This window comes from Tachysurus vachellii, chromosome 3 (assembly GCF_030014155.1).
Source record: "Tachysurus vachellii isolate PV-2020 chromosome 3, HZAU_Pvac_v1, whole genome shotgun sequence".
NCBI classification, from domain to species: Eukaryota; Metazoa; Chordata; class Actinopteri; order Siluriformes; family Bagridae; genus Tachysurus; species Tachysurus vachellii.
The window spans coordinates 9,686,573-9,707,318 of NC_083462.1; the positions used below are offsets into that span (position 1 = coordinate 9,686,573).

Below are 20,746 nucleotides of genomic sequence, written 5' to 3' on the forward strand. Positions count from 1 at the left end.
ATAGCTCGTATAAAGCCCAGCCTGCTCCAGTTCCAAAGAAACCCTGTGTTTCAATTTTTAACACACCCTCACTGACTTCCCCTTGCCAGTTCATAATGGGGAAATCTACATCTTCAGCTTAAGAAGCGTTTAAATACTTTATTAGCTCGAGTGATTGAATTATTAGCTCAAGAGACTGAGTCAACAAGACTGTAGGAGTGGTACTTGCCCAAAAGGCATTGCAACTTGATGCAATTATCTTTAATGGTGGATTAAGGCATTTATAAATCTAAAACTAATTAAATACTTAATCTTTTAAAAACGTAACAGTTGATTTGGTACCTGTTTAAATCAGGTATTATTAAGCAAACACATCAATAACTGACTGGTAACTTTGCAAGACAACTTAGTCCCATACTAGCTAACAAGCATCGGGCTCATTGTTACAGTACATAGAATGCCATGCTCAACTAAAAAAAAAAAATTGCTCTACACTATGCTCTTTACTATTTGTGCATAAATAGTAATTAAGTAACATCCGATCGGGGAGAGGAAGTGCAAAAGGGTATGAAAAAAAAAATAAAAATGGAACCCAAGGCAGATGTCTACCAACCAGATTATTGAGAATTTATGTGAACCAATTACAAGTACTCCATTATCTCCTCCCACTATATATTTACTCACTGCTTGGCCGGGCGGACCCGGTTTCCCTGGTAAGCCATCATTGCCAGGGACACCCTGCAAAAAGGAACTGAGGTTGAATTTAGCCTTCAGCCAGGCTCTGGACACCTCCTTCTCCAGCGAAGTGTTCCAATGCGTAGTCTACATTTAGGTTTAGCTTGTATTTTGCCTTGCTTTTAGTTTTAGATCTTCTCGTTCAGGCTTAGGAAATCAACACAACACCAGGTTAAAGACCAAGCTTTGCCCACAGTGAAGCCTCGCTGTAACTATTTCCCAAAATCCAATTAAGATGATGAACTGTTTTTTTTTAAAGTAGCCATAAAATGATAAAAAATACTACCTTGGGCGAAATTCAAATTTACAAGCAAATCATAGTGGTAATGACCAAAGACTGTAAAGGGGAACCTCGACAAGAGAACCTCCAGAACTTCACAGTGAGCTTGGCATGGTTTTTAAAAGAGAAAACAAGATTAACTCCAAACATTACTTTTAATTTGATCAATATTACTTTTAAACATTAATTTTAATTCAAACTAAATTAAAAATCCATTTACTTCTACATTTAATTTATGTTTTAAAATATATTATAGGCAACATTCCCAGCCCCCTTCCAGATGTTAGTGCAACTTGAACATATAGGCAGGGCAGTTTAACACGACTTTAAAGGATTAATTCAGCAGCATTAACAAAAGCAGCTACATTAAAAGCTACATTACATAAGCTGTTTTAGACTGTGGAGGACCTAATTATACGTTAATTAAGTATTATTACATTTATATTTACATTCTCGTTGTTTAATTTATATAACATATGTTTAAATTGTACTACATTAATTAAAGACAAAGTAAAAATACTTAAATTTTTAATTTATTATTTTTTCAGCTTTAGCCATAGCCCACAGCATCCCATGCAGGCTGCCTTCCCCATCAAAAAAGCCACATAAGACAAGACAAGACAGAGAGACAGCAGAGGACACAGAAGCTCATAGAGACACACGTTTGAACCCCATACCAAAGGCCAATATTTTGCCAGGGAGATCCTAAAAGACATTGTTATACACTTACCTGTGGCCCTGGGAACCCTGTAAATCCTTGGGGTCCTGGAGGTCCTGGGGGGCCTGGAGGTCCTGGAGGCCCCTGATAAATCACAATCAGTAGACCAGGTGAACAGGTATAAAGGTAACACAAGATATTCACAATCTGGTACGTTTAAAAGTTCATTACAATTATTGTTTTTTATTCACAGTTGATCAAATGCATACTTGTAATGTGGCAACCACTGGGCCTCCTTTTATTTATTTTTTTTATTTTCTTTGCACATTTCCTGATGGTTTCATGGTAGAAGCAGGCTGTGAAGATCTGCCCAGATTTCTAACCCTGGCACAAATTTGACTTCCTCGTGGGGGATCACCTGATGTTCACAAGTCAACTGAGTGATAGCTATCATCTCTCCGAGGTTCTAGTTCAACCTGGGGTCTCTTTCCAGTGGGACATGTCTGATAAAGCTCTACTGGAAGCTGACCAGGAAGCATCTTTGCAAACCCAAACCAGATCAATGACTTCTCTCGAAGATCAAAAAGAGTAATTCCAACAATCATGTAGAGGAATCTCATTTATATCTCCTGTACTCGTGAACTTATACTTTTTGGTCACCATCCACAGCTTATAAATTTATAGTCTAAACCCTAAAGTCCCTCCTATACCAGTCCTAGAAATTCAAGTACAATCCACTGCATCATCCAATTCCCTTATCTGTGAGTCCAGTTCATGCAGTTCTGTTCCCTAATCCAGTCTCAGTACTGGTCATAGGTGCTGCTCTAAACCCTGACCTCTGGCCTCTGCCTGGCCACACAAACGTGAAATGAGTCCTGCAATATTTCCTCCCAATTATGTTTGGTCCTTTGTCCTTTCTTTGTCCCCTCTTTAAAGCCTGGCTTTTTCACTTTTTTGACTCCTCCTTCCCCACACTCTCCGTTCCTGAATCCTCTTCTCCTTTTTATAGACCCACTGTATCCACTGTTCCAATCCCAGTGACCACTGACCTTCTGCCAGTCTCTGTGGCGTCACCATGCCAGGCTATAATACTAGAAGTGACAGTGCCATATGTTCCCAAGTGTCCAGTACCATTTCATGTGCCACTCTGTGATTCACATCCTGCACCTGTTCATTACGCTCTCTTGGTCACCTCAACACCTGCTTCAGTCCTGCCCTCACCAATCCTTCTAATTATCTTTCACCCTTGTGTCTAATTTGGAGATGTATTTTCTATGCTTTTGTTCGCTAAATCTGCACAGTGTCAGCAATTTATAACTCTTGGTTCCTCATCATTTGTGTAATTATTCTTAAAATAAATCAAATAAGTGGTACCCAAAAAATATTAAGGTATGTACTTATTTATCGTAATGTAAATAACAGAACTTAGAAACAGTCAGTCAGACCTGAGGACCAGGCTGCAATGGGAGTAAGCCACCACCACCAGGGACACCCTGCAAAACAAAAACCATTTCATGTCACATGACCTCAAGATGACCTCGATCAATATCTTATTTAGCATTTAGGTTGAAACAGAGGCATTTTATGTCCTTTTAAAAAAGAATTTATACCGTCAACTCCAGAATTATTGGCATCCTTCATGAAAACCAGTAAAAGAGTGCGGATATTGTATTATACCATCATATGGGGATCATCATATTCATTTCCAAATGAAAGGCACTCCCACAATAAATATTTGTTTTTTTGCCTCCCTTAATAAACAAAACTGAAGCACTTCCTAGACACTTAAAGAGTATCTGAGACCACTCCACCATGAGGAATATTTTAAGCACTATTATATTCTAATATAAATGTAGACTCTCCTCTTTAAGTCAAACCACAGTTATTCTACATCTTTTATATCCAAAGGCTTAGATAGCAGTTGCAAAATGTTGATTTCTGTAACTAATAGAGTAATTTTTCAGGGAAACGTGAGGAAAACAACACCAACAGCAACAGAACCATCAACATCAGCCAGAACAATAAAAAATATTTTCTTACAACAACATGTAGTATATTTTGTTATTGCATGTAGTATCTTGCATCATTTGTTTGTAACATTTGAATCATATCCGTAACTTTTTATTATACCACAGTGCTGTTAAATGTTTGATTCAGATTGGCCAGAAGGTTTCGAGTTGTTCTATAAGGTTTATACTGTATCAATGATGTTATTGTAAAAGGTTATCATTTCTCTACTAACAAATTACACAAAGATTTGATTTGCAGATGCTCCACATTAAAAACAAACAAACAAACAAACAAATAAATAAAATTATTCACTGAACAAAATAATAAATGCAACACTTTTGTTTTTGCACCCATTTTTCATGAGCTGAATTCAAAGATCTAAGACTTTTTCTATGTACCCAAAAGGCCAATTTCTCTTAAATATTGTTCACAAATCTGTGTTAGTGAGCACGATACAATCCATCCACCTCACAGGTGTGACTTCAAGATGCTGATTAGACAGCATGATTATTGCACAAGTGTGCCCTAGGCTGGCCACAATAAAAGGCCACTCTAAAATGTGCGGTTTTACTGTAATGGGTGGGTCTGGTGGGGTCCGAAAACCAGTCAGTATCTGGTGTGACCATCATCTGCTTCACGCAGTGCAACATATCTCCTTCGCATTGAGTTGATCAGGTTGTTGATTGTGGCCTGTGGAATGTTGGTCCACTCCTCTTCAATGGCTGTGCAAAGTTGCTGGATATTGGCAAGTACACACTGGAACACGCTGTTGTATACGCTGATCCAAAGCATCCCAAACATGCTCAAAGGGTGACATTTCCGGTGAGTATGCTGGCCATGTCAGACGCCAGACGCCATCGAATGTGAGCATTTACCCACTAAAGTTGGTTACGATAAAGAACTGCAGTCAGGCCGAGACCCTGATGAGGACGACGAGCATGGATGAGCTTCCCTGAGACAATTTCTGACAGTTTGTGCAGAAATTCTTTGGTTATGCAAACCGATTGTTGCAGCAGCTGTCCGGGTGGCTGGTCTCAGACAATCTTGGAGGTGATGATGCTGGATGTGGAGGTCCTGGGCTGGTGTGGTTACACGTGGTCTGCGGTTGTGAGGCCGTTTGGATGTACTGTGCTCACTAACACAGATTTAGACAGATTTGTGAACAATATTTGAGAGAAATAGGACTTTTGTGTACATAGAAAAAGCCTTAGATCTTTGAGTTCAGCTCATGAAAAATGGGGGCAAAAACAAAACTGTTGCGTTTATAATTTTGTTCAGTATATTATACGGTAAAGATAATTGTAAGGAGCTGTGCTTTTGTATAATCGAAGGTAAAGCTGGAAATTTCTTGTTTATGCAAACACACTTGGGCAATAAAGTGATTTCTTTTATTAAATGTAATGTTATATGGTAAATACATTTGAGATTAACCTGGCACTGGAAAATCGATTCTTTTGGTAACACTTCATACCAACTTGTCTTACAATATTTTACTAGAACAACGTTCTCTGCATATTTCTTTTGAAAGTTGCCAATAATTCTGTAGCAGAAAGCCTCTGCATGTAACAAATGAAATGAAAATATATAAAATTAATAAAAAGCCTGGGTCAGTGGGATAATGAATTTGTAAATTATTGTACATATTGTGTTTAAAGCTTGATTAAAGTCTGTTAAGCAGTTAAAGCTGTTTTAAGCTTAAAGCTTTACCAACTCAAAGTTATTAGAAATAATGTGTCAGTACTCACAGGTCTTCCAGTTTGTGGGTTCGTATATGGCACACAGTTACAGTCTCCTGGTTCTCCCTATGAAACACATATAAAACATAGTGCTGTTTCCTGCAGGCTATGGCATCCAAATGCTGTAAATGCATCCAGGCAAGTGTGGTTTTGAGAAATATGAGCAGGACCAATATACACAGTTAAAGAGCCAAAGAACTGACCAAAAGATATTCATTAATTTTCCATAGTAATGCATAACTGCTATTTTTTTCCAGTCTACCTATAAGTATCATTTTTGGTTCTTATAAACATAATAATAAAAAAAAATCCCAATATTTAATTGAATAATGAAATGACTAGCCTACATACTATTAAACAAGCATGCATGATGATACAGTTTGTTTGTGTTAGTTGCTGCATTGTGTTTACAAGTTTAAGATCTTATGATGAAGATTCATATCAGAGAGCTTGGTCATTAGCGAAAGAAACTGTGCATGTCTCAGTGCTCGCTGTATTGCAGTGCTCTCAAGTGGGAGCGTTTTTCTGCACAGGCTCGCAAGTTCCTGTGTGTACTTACTTCACGGACTTTGGGCTCTTGTTTACTGATCACTCTCGCTGATACTGATCTACATACACCGATTAGCTGCAGCTGGACTATTTAAACTATTGCACTATTCTCTATTTAAATATAATACCTTTAATGTTTTATATGTTTTATCAGGTTAGTTGCATTGTAGGATGATGCTGTAGATGCTGTACAGCTTACGGTCCACTTTGCTTTGATCATAAATAGTGATACCAGATCAGTATATTGTGTCTTTGGTGCATTACCCTGACAGTGTATGCTAGGCTTATGTAACATAGTATGACGTATGTCAGCATTTTTGTTCCAGTAAATTTAAATATTTAATGTATATTATTATTTTTTATTTTTATTTGCATCATGTCTTAACCTTGCCCACTGATATATACTGGGTGAACATTAATGCATGAAGCACTTTGATTTCATTTTCACAGCATTTCACATCTTACAGCTGACATCTAATTAATAACCTTATTCTGGCTTTTAGTGGTGCTTTTAATGTCTCAAAATCGGTCTCTAGTGTAGATGCATCACTGTCCACAAAATCAATTCCCTCTAGATGGCACCTCGGTCTCTTAGGTACCTTCACACACAAAAGTAGATGAAGAACACACACACACACACACACACACACACACAAGCTGTTTTTGGTTTGGAAGACTTCCAAATCCCCTCCTCAGCCCACTGAGCCGCAGTCTTACCTTGTCACCCTTAGGTCCGATGGCTCCCTGAAAGACAGGACACACACACACACACACACACACACACACACACACACACACACACACACAATTTTAGTTTGCTATTGTGTTTTAAGCTACTGGGCCAGTGAGATGAGTGCAGATAAGGAATAAGAAGGGACAGCTGATGAAATGAAGCAGACAGCATGTTGATATGGATCCAGGCAGCGTTAGACACAACCCTCCTGTATCCCCATCCATTCCTGCATTGCCTGGTAATTAACATCTGACGCTGTGAAAGCAGACAGTGTCGCCTTTGTTTCTTTAATGAGAAGCGCTTTGCCAAGACAATAAATTTCCCACATCTTTTGTCCTTACAGCTGACAGGATCACATTCGATGCCAAGAGCATGCAGCATAGTTTGATGAGCTGAGTGAGTTACAGGAGACTCCAATATCAAGAGCAGTTTTAATTTCATCAGCTATAAAATATGTTCCACCTACTTATTCACCTTTTTAGCATTCCACTCACCTTATTTAGACATTGTTTATGTTTCAAGTCATGACCCTTGTAATTCGTTTTACTTTCCTTACCTCCGTGTAAGCATCTTGTTTAAGGGAAAAGCTGGAACTGAGCTGCCGTATTCGGCTTTGTCACTCGAGCATGAACTCGGAGTATATTCGGATTATAAACTTACAATTAAAGCTCTGCATCTAAGCCCCGGCTAACTAACACGGTGCAACAAAATACCTTTAAAAATTATTCTTATTTACTGTAGGAATCACATAGTGGATAAAAAAAAAGTCATATTGAAATTTTTTGTGAGGTAAAGCCAGATAAATCAGATAAAATGAGAAAAAAAAAAAAAAAAAAAAAAAAAATATATATATATATATATATATATATATATATATATATATATATATATATATATATATATATATATACACGTATATATATACTATATATATATATATATATATATATATATATATATATATATATACGTGTATATATATATATATATATATATATATATATATATATATATATATATATATATATATATATATATATATATATATTATTATTATAATATATAATAGATAATTTCTAGAAAAAATGACTAATAGTAATAGGATTATTAAGTGCACTTTTATTTTCATTCAAAAAACATGAAGGTCCAAAGAACTCAATATGAGCTCTTGGTTTATCAGAAGAAAATGAAGAGAAGAAAGAATGCAACAGAGACGCAAAGATTTTACTTACCGGTATCCCATCTGCTCCTGGGATTCCTTGAGGGCCAGGAAAACCGTCTCTTCCCTAAGACCCAACAATGAACCAATGACACACTGGCATTATTGAGACAAATGATTCTTTTTTTATACATTTTATATATTTAATCAAATAAGCCTGATTGTAAATTCAGGGATTTGGCAATATTATATTGTTATTCTGTATACATATTTATAAAATGTATGCTATGCATCAGTTTTCAATATTAACTTCCTTATATATCCTTACATTCCTTTTTCATTTCATACAATTTTAGCATTCTTCCAGTCTTTGTTCAAAACACAAATAGAAAATATGTGTTATGAAACAGCAGATTGTAATGCCACTCTCATCCTGTGATTGCTTCATTTGCCAAAGAGGATTTTTAGCAAAATGATGGAAGCTTCTATGACAGCTGTTTTATAAGCTGCCTTTAAATTGGGAATTGCAGTAGTGCAAAATTTCAGCTCTAAACATTGCATAATTAAGACATCTGCTTCTGACGTTGAAACACAAGGTACAATAAGAATAACAATAATAATAATAATGCACATCACAAATATGAAACTGTAACATCTGCAGTCAACTGAATCCAAATCATGGATTTCCCCTCATTATGTTAAATTTGCTATGTTCTTACCGGAGGTCCTTTTATGCTGACGCCATTCGGCCCCTGAGGACCTGCAGGTCCCATTTCCCCTTTCGGACCCTGTAGAGGTAAAAAATGTAGTTACTGTAGGTGGAAAAAGTGCATCTTTAGGACTGAGATGTCCACAAACAAACCCATTCTTGTACCTTTTGTCCAACTGTTCCTATAATCCCAGGAGCTCCCTGAGGTCCTACTGGACCCTGCAGCGTAATTATACACATCACAGAGTAGTGCAGAGGTAACGACTATAAATCTGTCTGTAAATCAACTTCGAACACTCAAGAATTGTTAAGTGCACTTACGGCAAGTCCAGGAATACCTCTCGATCCTTGTTCACCCTAAATAGAAAGAGAGTGAAGGTGTGGATTAGTGGAGAAAAAAAAATGAATGCCTCACTCAGAACAGGGTAAGAAGATATATGCAGACAGAAAAGCTTATATTTTATAAGCCCACAAATCACAAACACCACGATGTAGGTGCACATGCAATTTTTATATTTAATCCAATATCTTTAGTGAAATGGCTTCTAAAATCAGTCAAATGTATGTGTGTCCAAAACGCATTAGCAAACCCTATAAACACTAATAAGATTTGCTTTTTATATTACCTTGTGGGATGTGTTGGATAAGTGTATTAGAAATATCATTAAAAACGGTTTCGAAATCATAAAAAAGTTCTTGGTGATTTTATTTAGCAATGTTAAATCGCATTTTCACAGATATGCTACAAATTTATAGACAATACTGTAGCATACAAATGATGCCTACATCTAAATGTAGCTTCACGCTGTTCTTTTAAGTCCCACGTGAAGACCAATATATTGTATAAAGCTTTAGAGAGAAACTTACTTTCCTCCCCACGCCTGGTTCACCTGCTTCTCCTTTCTCTCCCTTGGGTCCAGGTAAGCCTACGACATCACCGAAATCCACAGGAAGTGTCGGACAGCTGTCACAGGCGTCGCCCTGGCAACAGAGGCAAAAAGACAAGAGGACCTGAGGGCTCGGTGTTTAGCATAAGCAGCTTTGACGCCACTTCAGAGGCGCTGGCGCCTGCCACTTATGTGTAAATGGGATATGTAAATGGGATGTAAGTCATTTAGTTTCATTGCTGTCACACTTTTTTTTTATTACTTTTATTTATTGTCCCAAGCGAATTTGTTGCAGTCGTCTCTGTTTACACTTCTGAAAGCATTATCTGTCAGCATTTGCTGTTCAGCACAGAGCACATTTTAATATTTCATGAGTGTTTTACTTTTCATGTCACGTTCAGTCTTTTTACAAGTTAGGCTGTGTGAATAAGCAGCACACGCCATGCATATTGCATGCGTTCCCACTGTTTGCTCATGCACTCAGCCGCTTTATACAGAGTAACAACGTAATTAGATCTTTTAAAAGCTAACCATCATAAAAGTGACCATTATATTTCGGAATTTTATATTCCCAATGGTCAACAACTGAAAGGTTCATGTTAAGTTACAGGGTAAAATACCAAAAAGAACCAAACGTGAGAACTTGAGAACTTGCTGAGTTCCTACTGGGGTTTTGCACCACCTAGTAAACAAGCTTGATCTTCAGTCAGTGTGTAAAGTGTACTTTAATAATACTAAATCTATGACTGAAAGGCAGGAAAATGGGTTAGGTCTGTTTTTCCCACAATGTAATGTATCTACTTTAAGTTATTTATATTTAAAATGTATACACTGTCGTGCTTTATCTAATGTACCAAACACCTAAGATATTACACCTGCTGGCATGGAGGTGCCATGTCCACTGTTTTCTGGCAGCATTGGCTTACTTTAATCCGTTGTAGTGGGTTGATTTTGTTCCCGTTGTTTTAAAGGTTTGTCATACAGCATAAATTACATTGGACTGAAAACCTTGTAAATATTTTACTCTACATAATTTATATTCTACCAATAAAACTGTGCTAGATGGTGAGACAGTGTAAGGAGATTATTGCAATGAAACAGATTGAATGAGCAACTGTTTTAGTCTCCATGGTAACAGTTAGGTGTCTCTCCAGGATTTTGGGAAGATTTTGGGTTCATTGGTTTTCTAGTTTAATTGGTCATTGGCCTAGTTTTGATTTGCCAGTGGGATGGTTTTGTTACACAGATCTGGCAACCCTACTAACAACTTCATGTTAACATTGTATGGTTTAGCATATCGTCGCTGTCAGGCGGAATCCTCGTATCTCCAAATCCGTTATTTTTCAGGAAATTAAAAAAACGCCGTGGGGACTGACCAATAGCATCGATATTTGAAAAAATACGAAATTGACAAAATTTGGACATACGAGGTTTCCGCCCGACAGCGACGATATACAAGCACATGGTTCACAAATACTCTTCGTGAAGTCTTTCCACCTACATTTTTTTTATACAAATTTTAAGCTTATTATTCTGTACTCATCACCTTACTTACTGTGATTTGTGATTCAAAACAGATTTGTTGTTTTAGATGAGGTTTTGGTTGTTAATAACATTACATGTAGTAGTGTGTAATCTCAATTAAAGTGACCATTTGCCTTAAATCTATGCTATGATAGAACTTTGGTTCCTGTAGTGTAGCTGGCTGTGGGTCTAGTTCACCATCATAGTGCTACGGTGCATTATTCAGTCAAAAACCTTTGACTATATAGTTGACTCCTTGATAAGATATTCTGCCATTTGCTATAATACCAGCGGTGTGTCAGTTATATGCCGCATATGACTACAAAGTGAAGAATGATTGCCAGCTATTAGTTGATGCAAGTCTTTTCATTGAAGCAACCAAAGCTTCAAAGTAGTTATGGTAACCGTGTTGTGTGACAGAAGAGTGTCAGCAAGAATCAAAAGAAAGGTGTACAAGACAGTAAAGAGAGCAGCTCTGCTGTATGGGTTAGAGACTGTAGCAGTGAGGAAAAGACATGTGTCAGAGATGGAGGTAGCAGAGATGAGGATGTTGAGGTTCTCTTTAGGAGTGACGAGGATGGACAGGATTAGGAATGAGCACATCAGAGGGACAGATCAGGTTGGCTGTTTTAGGGACAAGGACAGAGAGGATAGATTGAGATGGTTTGGACATGTACAGAGGAGAGAGATGGTTATATTGGTAGAAGGATGTTGGGATGGAGCTGACAGGTAAGAGGTCAAGAGGAAGGACAAAGAGAAGATATATAGATGTGTTAAATGAGGACATGAAGGTACTGTAATTGGTGAGAGAGTAGAGGATGCTTAGGATAGAGTTAGGTGGAAACTGATGATTTGCTGTGGCAACCCCTAATGGGAAAAGCCAAAAGAAGAAGAAGAAGAAGAAGAAGACAGTAGTTATGAGAATGGCGGCTTATCATTTGTTTTAAGTTTCATCGATGAAGTTATACTTTATGAGTAAGAGATCTTTATGAGAAACATGAACTTTCTTCATGTATATTTTAACATGAACACGAACCCCCTTTCGTTCTTTCTTCTTCTATCTATGTCATTGCTTCTATAACAGCACCCCCACAATGCTGCTGTATACAGTATATAGGACCTAAAATGCAATACCTACTATGTATCTGTACAGCTTGCATTATGTCCTTTTGAATTTTTTCCAAATCAAAAATCTTATTTGTGTTCATATCAAATTTTCACTTCACTACTTTCACAGCCTGACTCGCAAGACTTCATTTGAATTCAGCTTTGCCTGCAAGTTATGTTCAGACACACACTGATAGCAATGCACCATGACTTTAATCATTGGAAAGATGCGCTACAGTGCTGACAGATGGATCAAGAGTGCTTATTAGAAGAGAATTCCTGGTGTATTCAGCCATATGTCTGAGCTTCTTTCTGGAACTCATTTGAGTCAAGGAGGATGTAAAAATATCTCCTAACACTTGGGATAGCCGAATGGGAAATAGTAGCCTTTTATGATACAGAATATTGTATCACAGTATTTAATTTGATTCATTTAATTAATAGAAAAGTGGAGAGATATTCAGTTTTTTTTAAAGCATGTCATCTTTGTCATCTGTACCTAACAGGTGCAGTGTTATGGGAAAATAATCAATGACAGGATGGTTGGATATGACCAGATACAAAGCACTTTAAAATCACATCCTGATTTGGTTCATTTCTATATCACCATGGCAATTTGTCAACACTATTTATTTGTTTGTTTGTTTGTTTGTTTCATTCATTCATTCATTCATCTTCTACCGCTTATCCGAACTACCTCGGGTCACGGGGAGCCTGTGCCTATCTCAGGCGTCATTGGGCATCAAGGCAGGATACACCCTGGACGGAGTGCCAACCCATCGCAGGGCACACACACACACTCTCATTCACTCACGCAATCACACACTAGGGACAATTTTCCAGAGATGCCAATCAACCTACCATGCATGTCTTTGGACCGGGGGAGGAAACCGGAGTACCCGGAGGAAACCCCCGAGGCACGGGGAGAACATGCAAACTCCACACACACAAGGTGGAGGCGGGAATCGAACCCCGACCCTGGAGGTGTGAGGCGAACGTGCTAACCACTAAGCCACCGTGCCCCCCGTGTTTGTTTGTTTGTTTATTTAAAACACTTTTTACCAGTAGATTAATATTTGTCTTATCTGACTTTTTCAATCAGTACAAAATGAACATTCATTCATTCATTCATTCATTCATTCATCTTCTACCACTTTTCCGAACTACCTCGGGTCACGGGGAGCCTGTGCCTATCTCAGGCGTCATCGGGCATCAAGGCAGGATACACCCTGGACGGAGTGCCAACCCATCGCAGGGCACACACACACTCTCATTCGCTTACAGACAATTTTCCAGAGATGCCAATCAACCTACCATGCATGTCTTTGGACTGGGGGAGGAAACCGGAGAACCCCCGATGCACGGGAGAACATGCAAACTCCACACACACAAGGCGGAGGCGGGAATCGAACCCCCAAGCCTGGAGGTGTGAGGCGAACGTGCTAACCACTAAGCCACCGTGCCCCCATACAAAATGAACAAATGAATTATTTTATCGCTGCTGACTTTTTGTATGAGATGTTTGTTTTTGCCTCTATTGGGATAATCTTACAAACTTTTGATGGTTAAAGATAACGCCTTCAAACTTTTGATGCTTAGATAGAACATTTGTGTGAAAAAAAGACCAAAAAAAAAAAAAAAATCTGTTTTTTTTTTTTAAAAGTTGGTCCTGGTGGTCCTAGTAAAAACAGAAACACTTAAGAAAAATGACAACTTGGTAAAGTCCCGAGTGTCTGTTTTTATCTAAGCACCACTGTGGAGTCTGACATGACAAAAACATTCAGTGCTGAACACGGAAAATATTAAGAACTTTAACTACATTTAACATCGTAAAACTTCTGCATCAATCAAATACAAATCAAACCAAAAACAATTACCTGCTGTCAAATATGTAATAGCAGCTACTGTATATTTAGTCATTCTACTAGCAATCTATTTATTTTTCACTCTTAAAGTACAAAAAAAAATGCACCATCCTAAAAACTTTAAAGTTCCAGCTTTACCTCTAACAGTTACATAAATATTAAATAAGCACCTCTTTATAGAAACTTCCCAAAAATCAATAATTAAACATTTTATCTGTTTAAATGAGTGCAATAATCATTATGAAACCATATACTAACAGCCCCTGTATAAGTTGTTACTATCTAAGCGATATCCTATTAGAACAAGCACATAAAAACAAGCTAGAACTGCTGAATAACATCCTTCAACCAAACATAATGTTACCTTCTGTCCTTTGACTCCGTCTCTCCCGGGTTCCCCTGTTAGTCCCGGGGCCCCTGGTGATCCAGCCAGTCCTGTCTTTCCCTGTAAACCCTGATCACCCTGCAGACATAGACAGGCTCCTGATTATCTGACAGTGTGTTTATAACATGATGTCCAGAAAGTCATTCCTATAAATCCTGGCATTCCTGTAGTTTTACTAACTTACTTTATCTCCTTTCAGTCCTTGAGGGCCTTCATTTCCCTGTTGAGATAGATTGAAAGTGGGATTCATTTAAAAGTGAGTCACTCGCTGATATCTCGATAAGATCGATCGAATCGATCGAATCGAATTTTCAACAAATTTTCTGTGATCATTTATAATTTGCACGCATATGAATGCAAGTGAAACACTGATTTCATAAAAACAAGACACACCTCTCCTGGCACCTTAAACATAATCTCTCCTCCTTTTACTTCAGACGGGGAATTTGAACACACACCACATGAGTCTCCCTAAGCCACACAATAAAGAGATCTCATTTACATGTTCACGAGCAAAGCTTCATTTAGAACACACACACACTCACACACACACACACACACACACACACACACACACACACACACACACACACACACACACAATCCAAGCTCACCTTTTCACCTTTGACTCCAGGTGAACCAGACTGACCATCATCTCCCTACAAAAAAAACACAATCATATCCACAATCACAGGGTCACAGGGTCACATTATCATGTTACATGACATTATATTTTAGCACATGGTAAAATTTTGCAGTGAAATTTTATAAAGCACAATAAAGGTAAAAGTTGCCAAGCGTATCTATTTCACTGCTAAAATGTATAAGTGGTTATGTTTATTATTTTGATGTTTTTTTTTATTCCAGATGCAGATTATATTACACAAAAACTCTGCTCAAGTCTCAAAACAAATTGCTTCGTGTTAACTGCAATAACAAGAGCCATTTTTTATTTTTTTATTTTACAATTTTATCTCTTTTTTTCTTTTTAAAGCTAAGCCGACTTTAATTGAGATTGAGATAGACATGTGCAACATAATGAGAAACATAATTCAGTTCACAAGAACCTGTAGTTTTAGGAATAAATGTCAAGATTTGACCAGGTGAAGGCTTTTCTGAGGCCCAGCTACTCATTTACAGTCTGTGCAACCATGCACATTAATTTACTCATCCACTGTGAAGTCAGTAGCCCACGGTTGCATTTCTCCTTCAAATTTCACTCTGCAATGCAGCAAAAATATCCTCTCAGTTCATTCCACAGCAGTTCATCACCTTTTCTCCTTTCGGTCCATCCTTGCCACTTGGACCTCTTGGACCAGGCTTGCCCTAAAAAAAGGATTTTCCATGAAATGTCTCGACAGTGTTAAAATTTCTGGCCATTTATTGTGAATCCAAATATCAATATGAATAAGGCAAACTTACAGTTTTCCCCTCAGCGCCTTTGCCTCCTGCATCACCCTGCAACCAAAACACAATAAAACACATCAAAAACAGCCATTTTAGTCAGCAATCACTTCAACTAGTAGCTGGATATTTACTGATATTATCAATGTGGTAAAGCTTTCCTTAAAGCTCTGAAAATTGTTCGATAATGAAATGAAATGAAATAGTCACCTAATACAAAATGGTGGTAAATACTATCTGCTGTAAGTGTAGAGTAAGAGACAATATAAATTTTCAATTTCTGTTATATTTAAATGACATTACACATTGCACCGATGCGCTAGAGAACACGGTCCCTGTTTTGCGTCTCGTGTATGTTTGAGGTGAAGGTCACGTACACAAAGTCGGGTCTGTTGATTCACACTTCATTGAGGCCAATACTTATCGAATCAGTGTCAGTGTGTATATCAGTGAACACTCGAGTGTAAACACTTTTCCCACAGGAATATTTAGCAGGCATGAGATATTGAATTTGCCTGGGATGAAAAAACCTGCACCTTAGACTTTAGGTAAACTTTCCAAATCTCACGATCAGGTTTCATATGTTTAACTGAACAATCACTACTGTAATCTTTATAGGAGATGTGAAAAGAAAAAAAAAAAAAAAAAAAAAAGAACAGTGAGGAATCGATGCTTATGTATGCATACAAGGTTGTTTTTTTTTTAAGTCTGCAATATTATTACAATAATTAATTTTAAGAGTATTAACTTGGGCATTTGAGTTTCCCTGATTTACGAAAAGGCCATAATAAATGCACACGTGTTCATGTACTTAATCTACTGGGCTCATCCTTTCAACACTGGCTGGTTGATTTTAATTGAAGTGCAATAGTACACTTTTTCCATTATGTCCTCATTATGAACCACCAGCGGTGGCTAATCGACAAGATCAGCGTACATTTCTGTAGATATTTTATCCTCTATCTCGAGTTTAACACTTGTGCCACGTGCTGCTAGCAATGATCTCTTCATGCTGAGTTTTATCCTGAAGATGTTTTATCAGATATTGTAAGAAGATGCTGTGGTTCCTCGTGATATTTTGAAAAAGCACAATTTGCAGTCTGCTAGCCTTACGTTACATCACATGGTGTCGGATCTCAGTAGAAATTAAGTGTTATTAAAATCTGTATTCAGATCTGATTTTTCATTCGGCTTTACTTCCATGTGGCTTTGTACAGACAGGAAAAGGACTATTAGAGGAACATGATTAATATGTAAGCATGTTCACCAGGACAGACCTTTCCCCCTTTGTCTCCAGTTTGGCCAATTTGACCTGGTGCTCCCTGAGGAAAAATAAAGAAGACAAAAAGAGATCATTAACAAAGATCTAAAAAAGAGAATATTGGAAATACAATAAAATCAATATGAAAAACTGTACCACTTTTTAGAATAACACAACTTACCTGTTCTCCCTTCTGTCCAATTCCTGGCTCCCCTTTTTCTCCTTTTATTGGCTGTCTCTGATGGCTCAAAATACCACTGTTTGTGGGGCACATAGCACACGACTCGCCCTGACAAGGACAGAACAAGAAGGATGGGGTTGAGAACCTAGCCTGAGCGTTTCTGCCTTGAACAGCAGAGAGATGCTTCATCTTTACACTGTAATTCTGTAGAAATCCAACTCACCTTTTCCCCTTTGGCCCCTTCTAAGCCTCGCTCTCCCTGTGAAACAAACAGTTATGAAACATTGGGCTTTCTGTGAATGCTTCATAGCTGAAAGCAGGAAGCATAAAGATAGAGGACACAATGGACATGCACGGCTTGACAAAACGCACCTTCTGCACTGTCAAGTCAACACTAGGTTTTGATAAATGATTTAATAACAGTAGCTTTTTGAGGCGAACCTAAGACTTTTAGACATCGTTTAAATGTGTGCTCGCTATTTGGTACATCACAATGTTTCTGAAGTACTGAACTACAAAAGAATATCCCTGTGTGAGTTTATACCTCAACTGCATTAACACATGCCAAACAGAATATTAGGGCTTTGTCATAGTTGCCTGGTTTACAATAGGTTTACAACCTCAAAAATAAAATAAAAAAAATAATAAAAATAAATTAAAAATAAACAAACAAATAAATAAATAAATAAAGAAAGAAAGAAAGAAAGACATAGAGAAAGAAAGAATTTTATTATATATTATTTCATTATATTGCATATTTCCACATAAAAACACTGTAATGTATGTTAATTAATTAGACGTACGTTTGATGTCTTGCTGCATGAAATCTGACATTTTGCACTCATACAGTAATATTATAATTGTTTCTATATAGTACACATGATCCTAGGCAATTGATGCCATTTATTTAAAAAAAAAATAAATAAATAAAAAATTGCTCCACCCCACTGGACGTAAATTAGCCCCACCCTTAGTCAGAAAACCGGTCAGTCACAAGACATCTCACATAGCAGTGTGTTTGTCTGGTCTGTCTGGAACCAAATGCATTACTGTAATATGTTAATGCTCTGATTTGAAATGGTTACAAACTCCTCCTTTAATTGGTGACATTACGGTATGAGTCAGCACATACCTTTTCCCCTGCTTTTCCATCTTTCCCTGGAGATCCCTAAGAGGAGAGAAAAATAAATAAATAAAAGAATCAATCCAGACTTACTGCTATACAAGATGGCACTGCTCTCTTAATGCTCTATCACTTTTTACCCATTCTCTCCCTCTCTCTCTCATACTCTCTCTCTCTCCCTCTCTCTCTCTCTCTCTCTCTCTCTCACACACACACACACACTCCCTTTCTCCATTTATCTCTCATTTCTGCCCTTCTTTGCTCTCTCCATCTGTCCTCCTCTTTTCCCCAGGCCCATATCTGACTATGAGGAATTGACTCTGACTTTATTGCAAATAGTTACAGTGAAATGCACACCATTGTCTTATGGTGGGCCAAGCACATCGAACTCTTATTTGGCAGATTTTATCATTCCCACACAGTGGAACAGACAGTAAGTCTAAATAGGTAAAAAAAATAAAAGAATAAATATATATAAATAAATATATAACAGAAGAGCCATAAAGCACACATTACGTTGTGAAGATTTCATCTCGGCCTCCTTGAGCCCAATGAAAGAGGGGAAAACCTGCTGCTGTTGACAATGGAATGGGGGTTTTGTTTAGAGAAAAATCACCAGGCCTCAACAGATGAGTTATAAAAACGCTCCCAGTGGCTATAATTATGTGAGATAGAATATGATTATCTGGCTTGGTTGGTGGCAAGCAGAATAAGGGCATCGTTACTCACTGGATATAAACCCAGCAGGCTTGAAGCATTGTTCCATCGGTTCAAAAAAGTAAAAAAAAAAAGAGGTGAGGATTGCCTCCCACAAGGTAAAAGGTAAAAAAATAAGGATACGAACAAGAGCATGCCGAGGCAAGATAATATATTGACTTAGAATTAAAGTCCTAGAATTCAGAAAGCAGGAGTGTATTTCTCTTTCAAACATAAAAAAAACCCCTAAAAACAGCTCGTGCTCATGGGACCTTAGGATTTCACATTAATTCACACATGTATACATGAGCGTCATGTCAGTGTAACCGGCTGTAGGTGTGCAAGATAGACAGAGATTTAAATGCCATAGATGACAGGAAAAGGATCTTTAAGGTTAAAATAGCTACTTACAGTAGCTAGATAGGAAAATTCAATTCATTTATATTTTATTTGTTCAATGCTTTTAAAATAGGAATTGTCTTAAAGCAGCTTTACAGAAATATATAACAAAAAAATCAGACTAAGAAATATGGATAGATCTATGTATTTGTTTTTAGTAGAAATGAACTTACAGGCAAACCCTGGTCTGCTTTGCCTGGTGCTCCAGGTTCTCCTTTGGGACCAGGCTTCCCCTGAATAATTGTGGTTTCACTCAAATCCTTCGGCAGCACTGGACAAACTTCACATGGTTCACCCTTAAATTATCAACAAAGTATTTTCAGAAAATATACAAATCATCCAAAACTTTTCTATGACAATCCACAATTTCCCATATATAAGCATACATAAGCGACCCACTCAGGTGAACAGACGACTGCACAAGTTTATTTTGTCTGCTTTTTATTCTTTAATCAGTTCTTACAAAACACCGTGCCATGTTTTCGATTTAGCAGGGACATGAATGAAGCTCGGGGTCAGGAAGAGGGGAAGCACAGGAAGGAGAGGGAGACAGAGAACACTGCAGCACTGCAGGAACTCGAATCAAAGCCTGATGTGGTTTGCACGTGTCGTGTACACAGAGTGGAGCGTTCGTTTCTACTGTAACTGCTCTGTGAACTTTCAGGAAGTTTACATTACAATAGGAGTCAAAGCAGAGCTGTTGTAGCTCTACAGTTCCTACATTACGTCTCTCAGTAGAATAAAACACTTTAATGTAGCTGCACAACACATTCCCAGCATGTGACCGATATATAAAGGTAATTCAAATCAATGTATCACAATGACAGTGATACGGGATGGAATGGGATGGGATGGGATGGGATGGGATGGGATGGGATGGGATGGGATGTGATGGGATGTGATGGGATGGGATGGGATGGCACACTGAATGCTCTTCAAGCTGTGTCAGCTGTCAAGCAGCGCTTTGGTACTTAAGAACCATGCAGCTCACTATCCTGTTTATAAGGAGATGAAAACACTGACATTAAAAGCTACTAATACGTTTTGTTCCTATTACCACTGTTTTGTTTTTACTCTTGCAGTAACACATGCTAACAGCTAGAATTGCACTTAGACTATGTCATGGCTCGGAGGACTGAAAGATTTCAGCTTGCACCCAGATACTGAAAGGCAGATCTGTCTCTATCATAGGAATGATAGTTTAAGACAAATCATTGAGTGAAGTATTTGGATTAGTCATATGGACAAGAACTACAGTATATAGAACACTATATAATGAACTATATACAGTAATGATGCTGGAACACAATGATTTTACACAGAGAATAAAAGCATAATGAATGGAAATGGAAAAACATGCAAATAA

General features: G+C 37.7%; 1 protein-coding gene across 6 annotated transcripts in view; it reads right to left on the bottom strand.

The window, feature by feature from the left end:
- The window catches only part of col16a1 (collagen, type XVI, alpha 1), a 95,607-nt gene that overhangs the window by 20,733 nt on the left and 54,128 nt on the right, over nt 1–20,746 (bottom strand). For 5 of the 6 annotated variants that reach the window (XM_060865668.1, XM_060865671.1, XM_060865669.1 and 2 more), the window contains 21 exons: nt 19,554–19,676; nt 18,295–18,330; nt 17,386–17,421; nt 17,163–17,270; nt 16,998–17,042; nt 15,739–15,774; nt 15,589–15,642; nt 14,931–14,975; nt 14,710–14,787; nt 14,501–14,536; nt 14,296–14,394; nt 9,416–9,529; nt 8,870–8,905; nt 8,714–8,767; nt 8,559–8,627; nt 7,913–7,966; nt 6,665–6,691; nt 5,408–5,464; nt 3,098–3,145; nt 1,725–1,796; nt 664–717 (listed from right to left, as the gene is read on the bottom strand). In XM_060865668.1, the coding sequence (XP_060721651.1) occupies nt 664–717; nt 1,725–1,796; nt 3,098–3,145; nt 5,408–5,464; nt 6,665–6,691; nt 7,913–7,966; nt 8,559–8,627; nt 8,714–8,767; nt 8,870–8,905; nt 9,416–9,529; nt 14,296–14,394; nt 14,501–14,536; nt 14,710–14,787; nt 14,931–14,975; nt 15,589–15,642; nt 15,739–15,774; nt 16,998–17,042; nt 17,163–17,270; nt 17,386–17,421; nt 18,295–18,330; nt 19,554–19,676 (1,281 nt within the window). The remainder of the gene's footprint in view (nt 1–663; nt 718–1,724; nt 1,797–3,097; nt 3,146–5,407; nt 5,465–6,664; nt 6,692–7,912; nt 7,967–8,558; nt 8,628–8,713; nt 8,768–8,869; nt 8,906–9,415; nt 9,530–14,295; nt 14,395–14,500; nt 14,537–14,709; nt 14,788–14,930; nt 14,976–15,588; nt 15,643–15,738; nt 15,775–16,997; nt 17,043–17,162; nt 17,271–17,385; nt 17,422–18,294; nt 18,331–19,553; nt 19,677–20,746) is intronic. The other variant, XM_060865670.1, reaches the window with a different exon arrangement.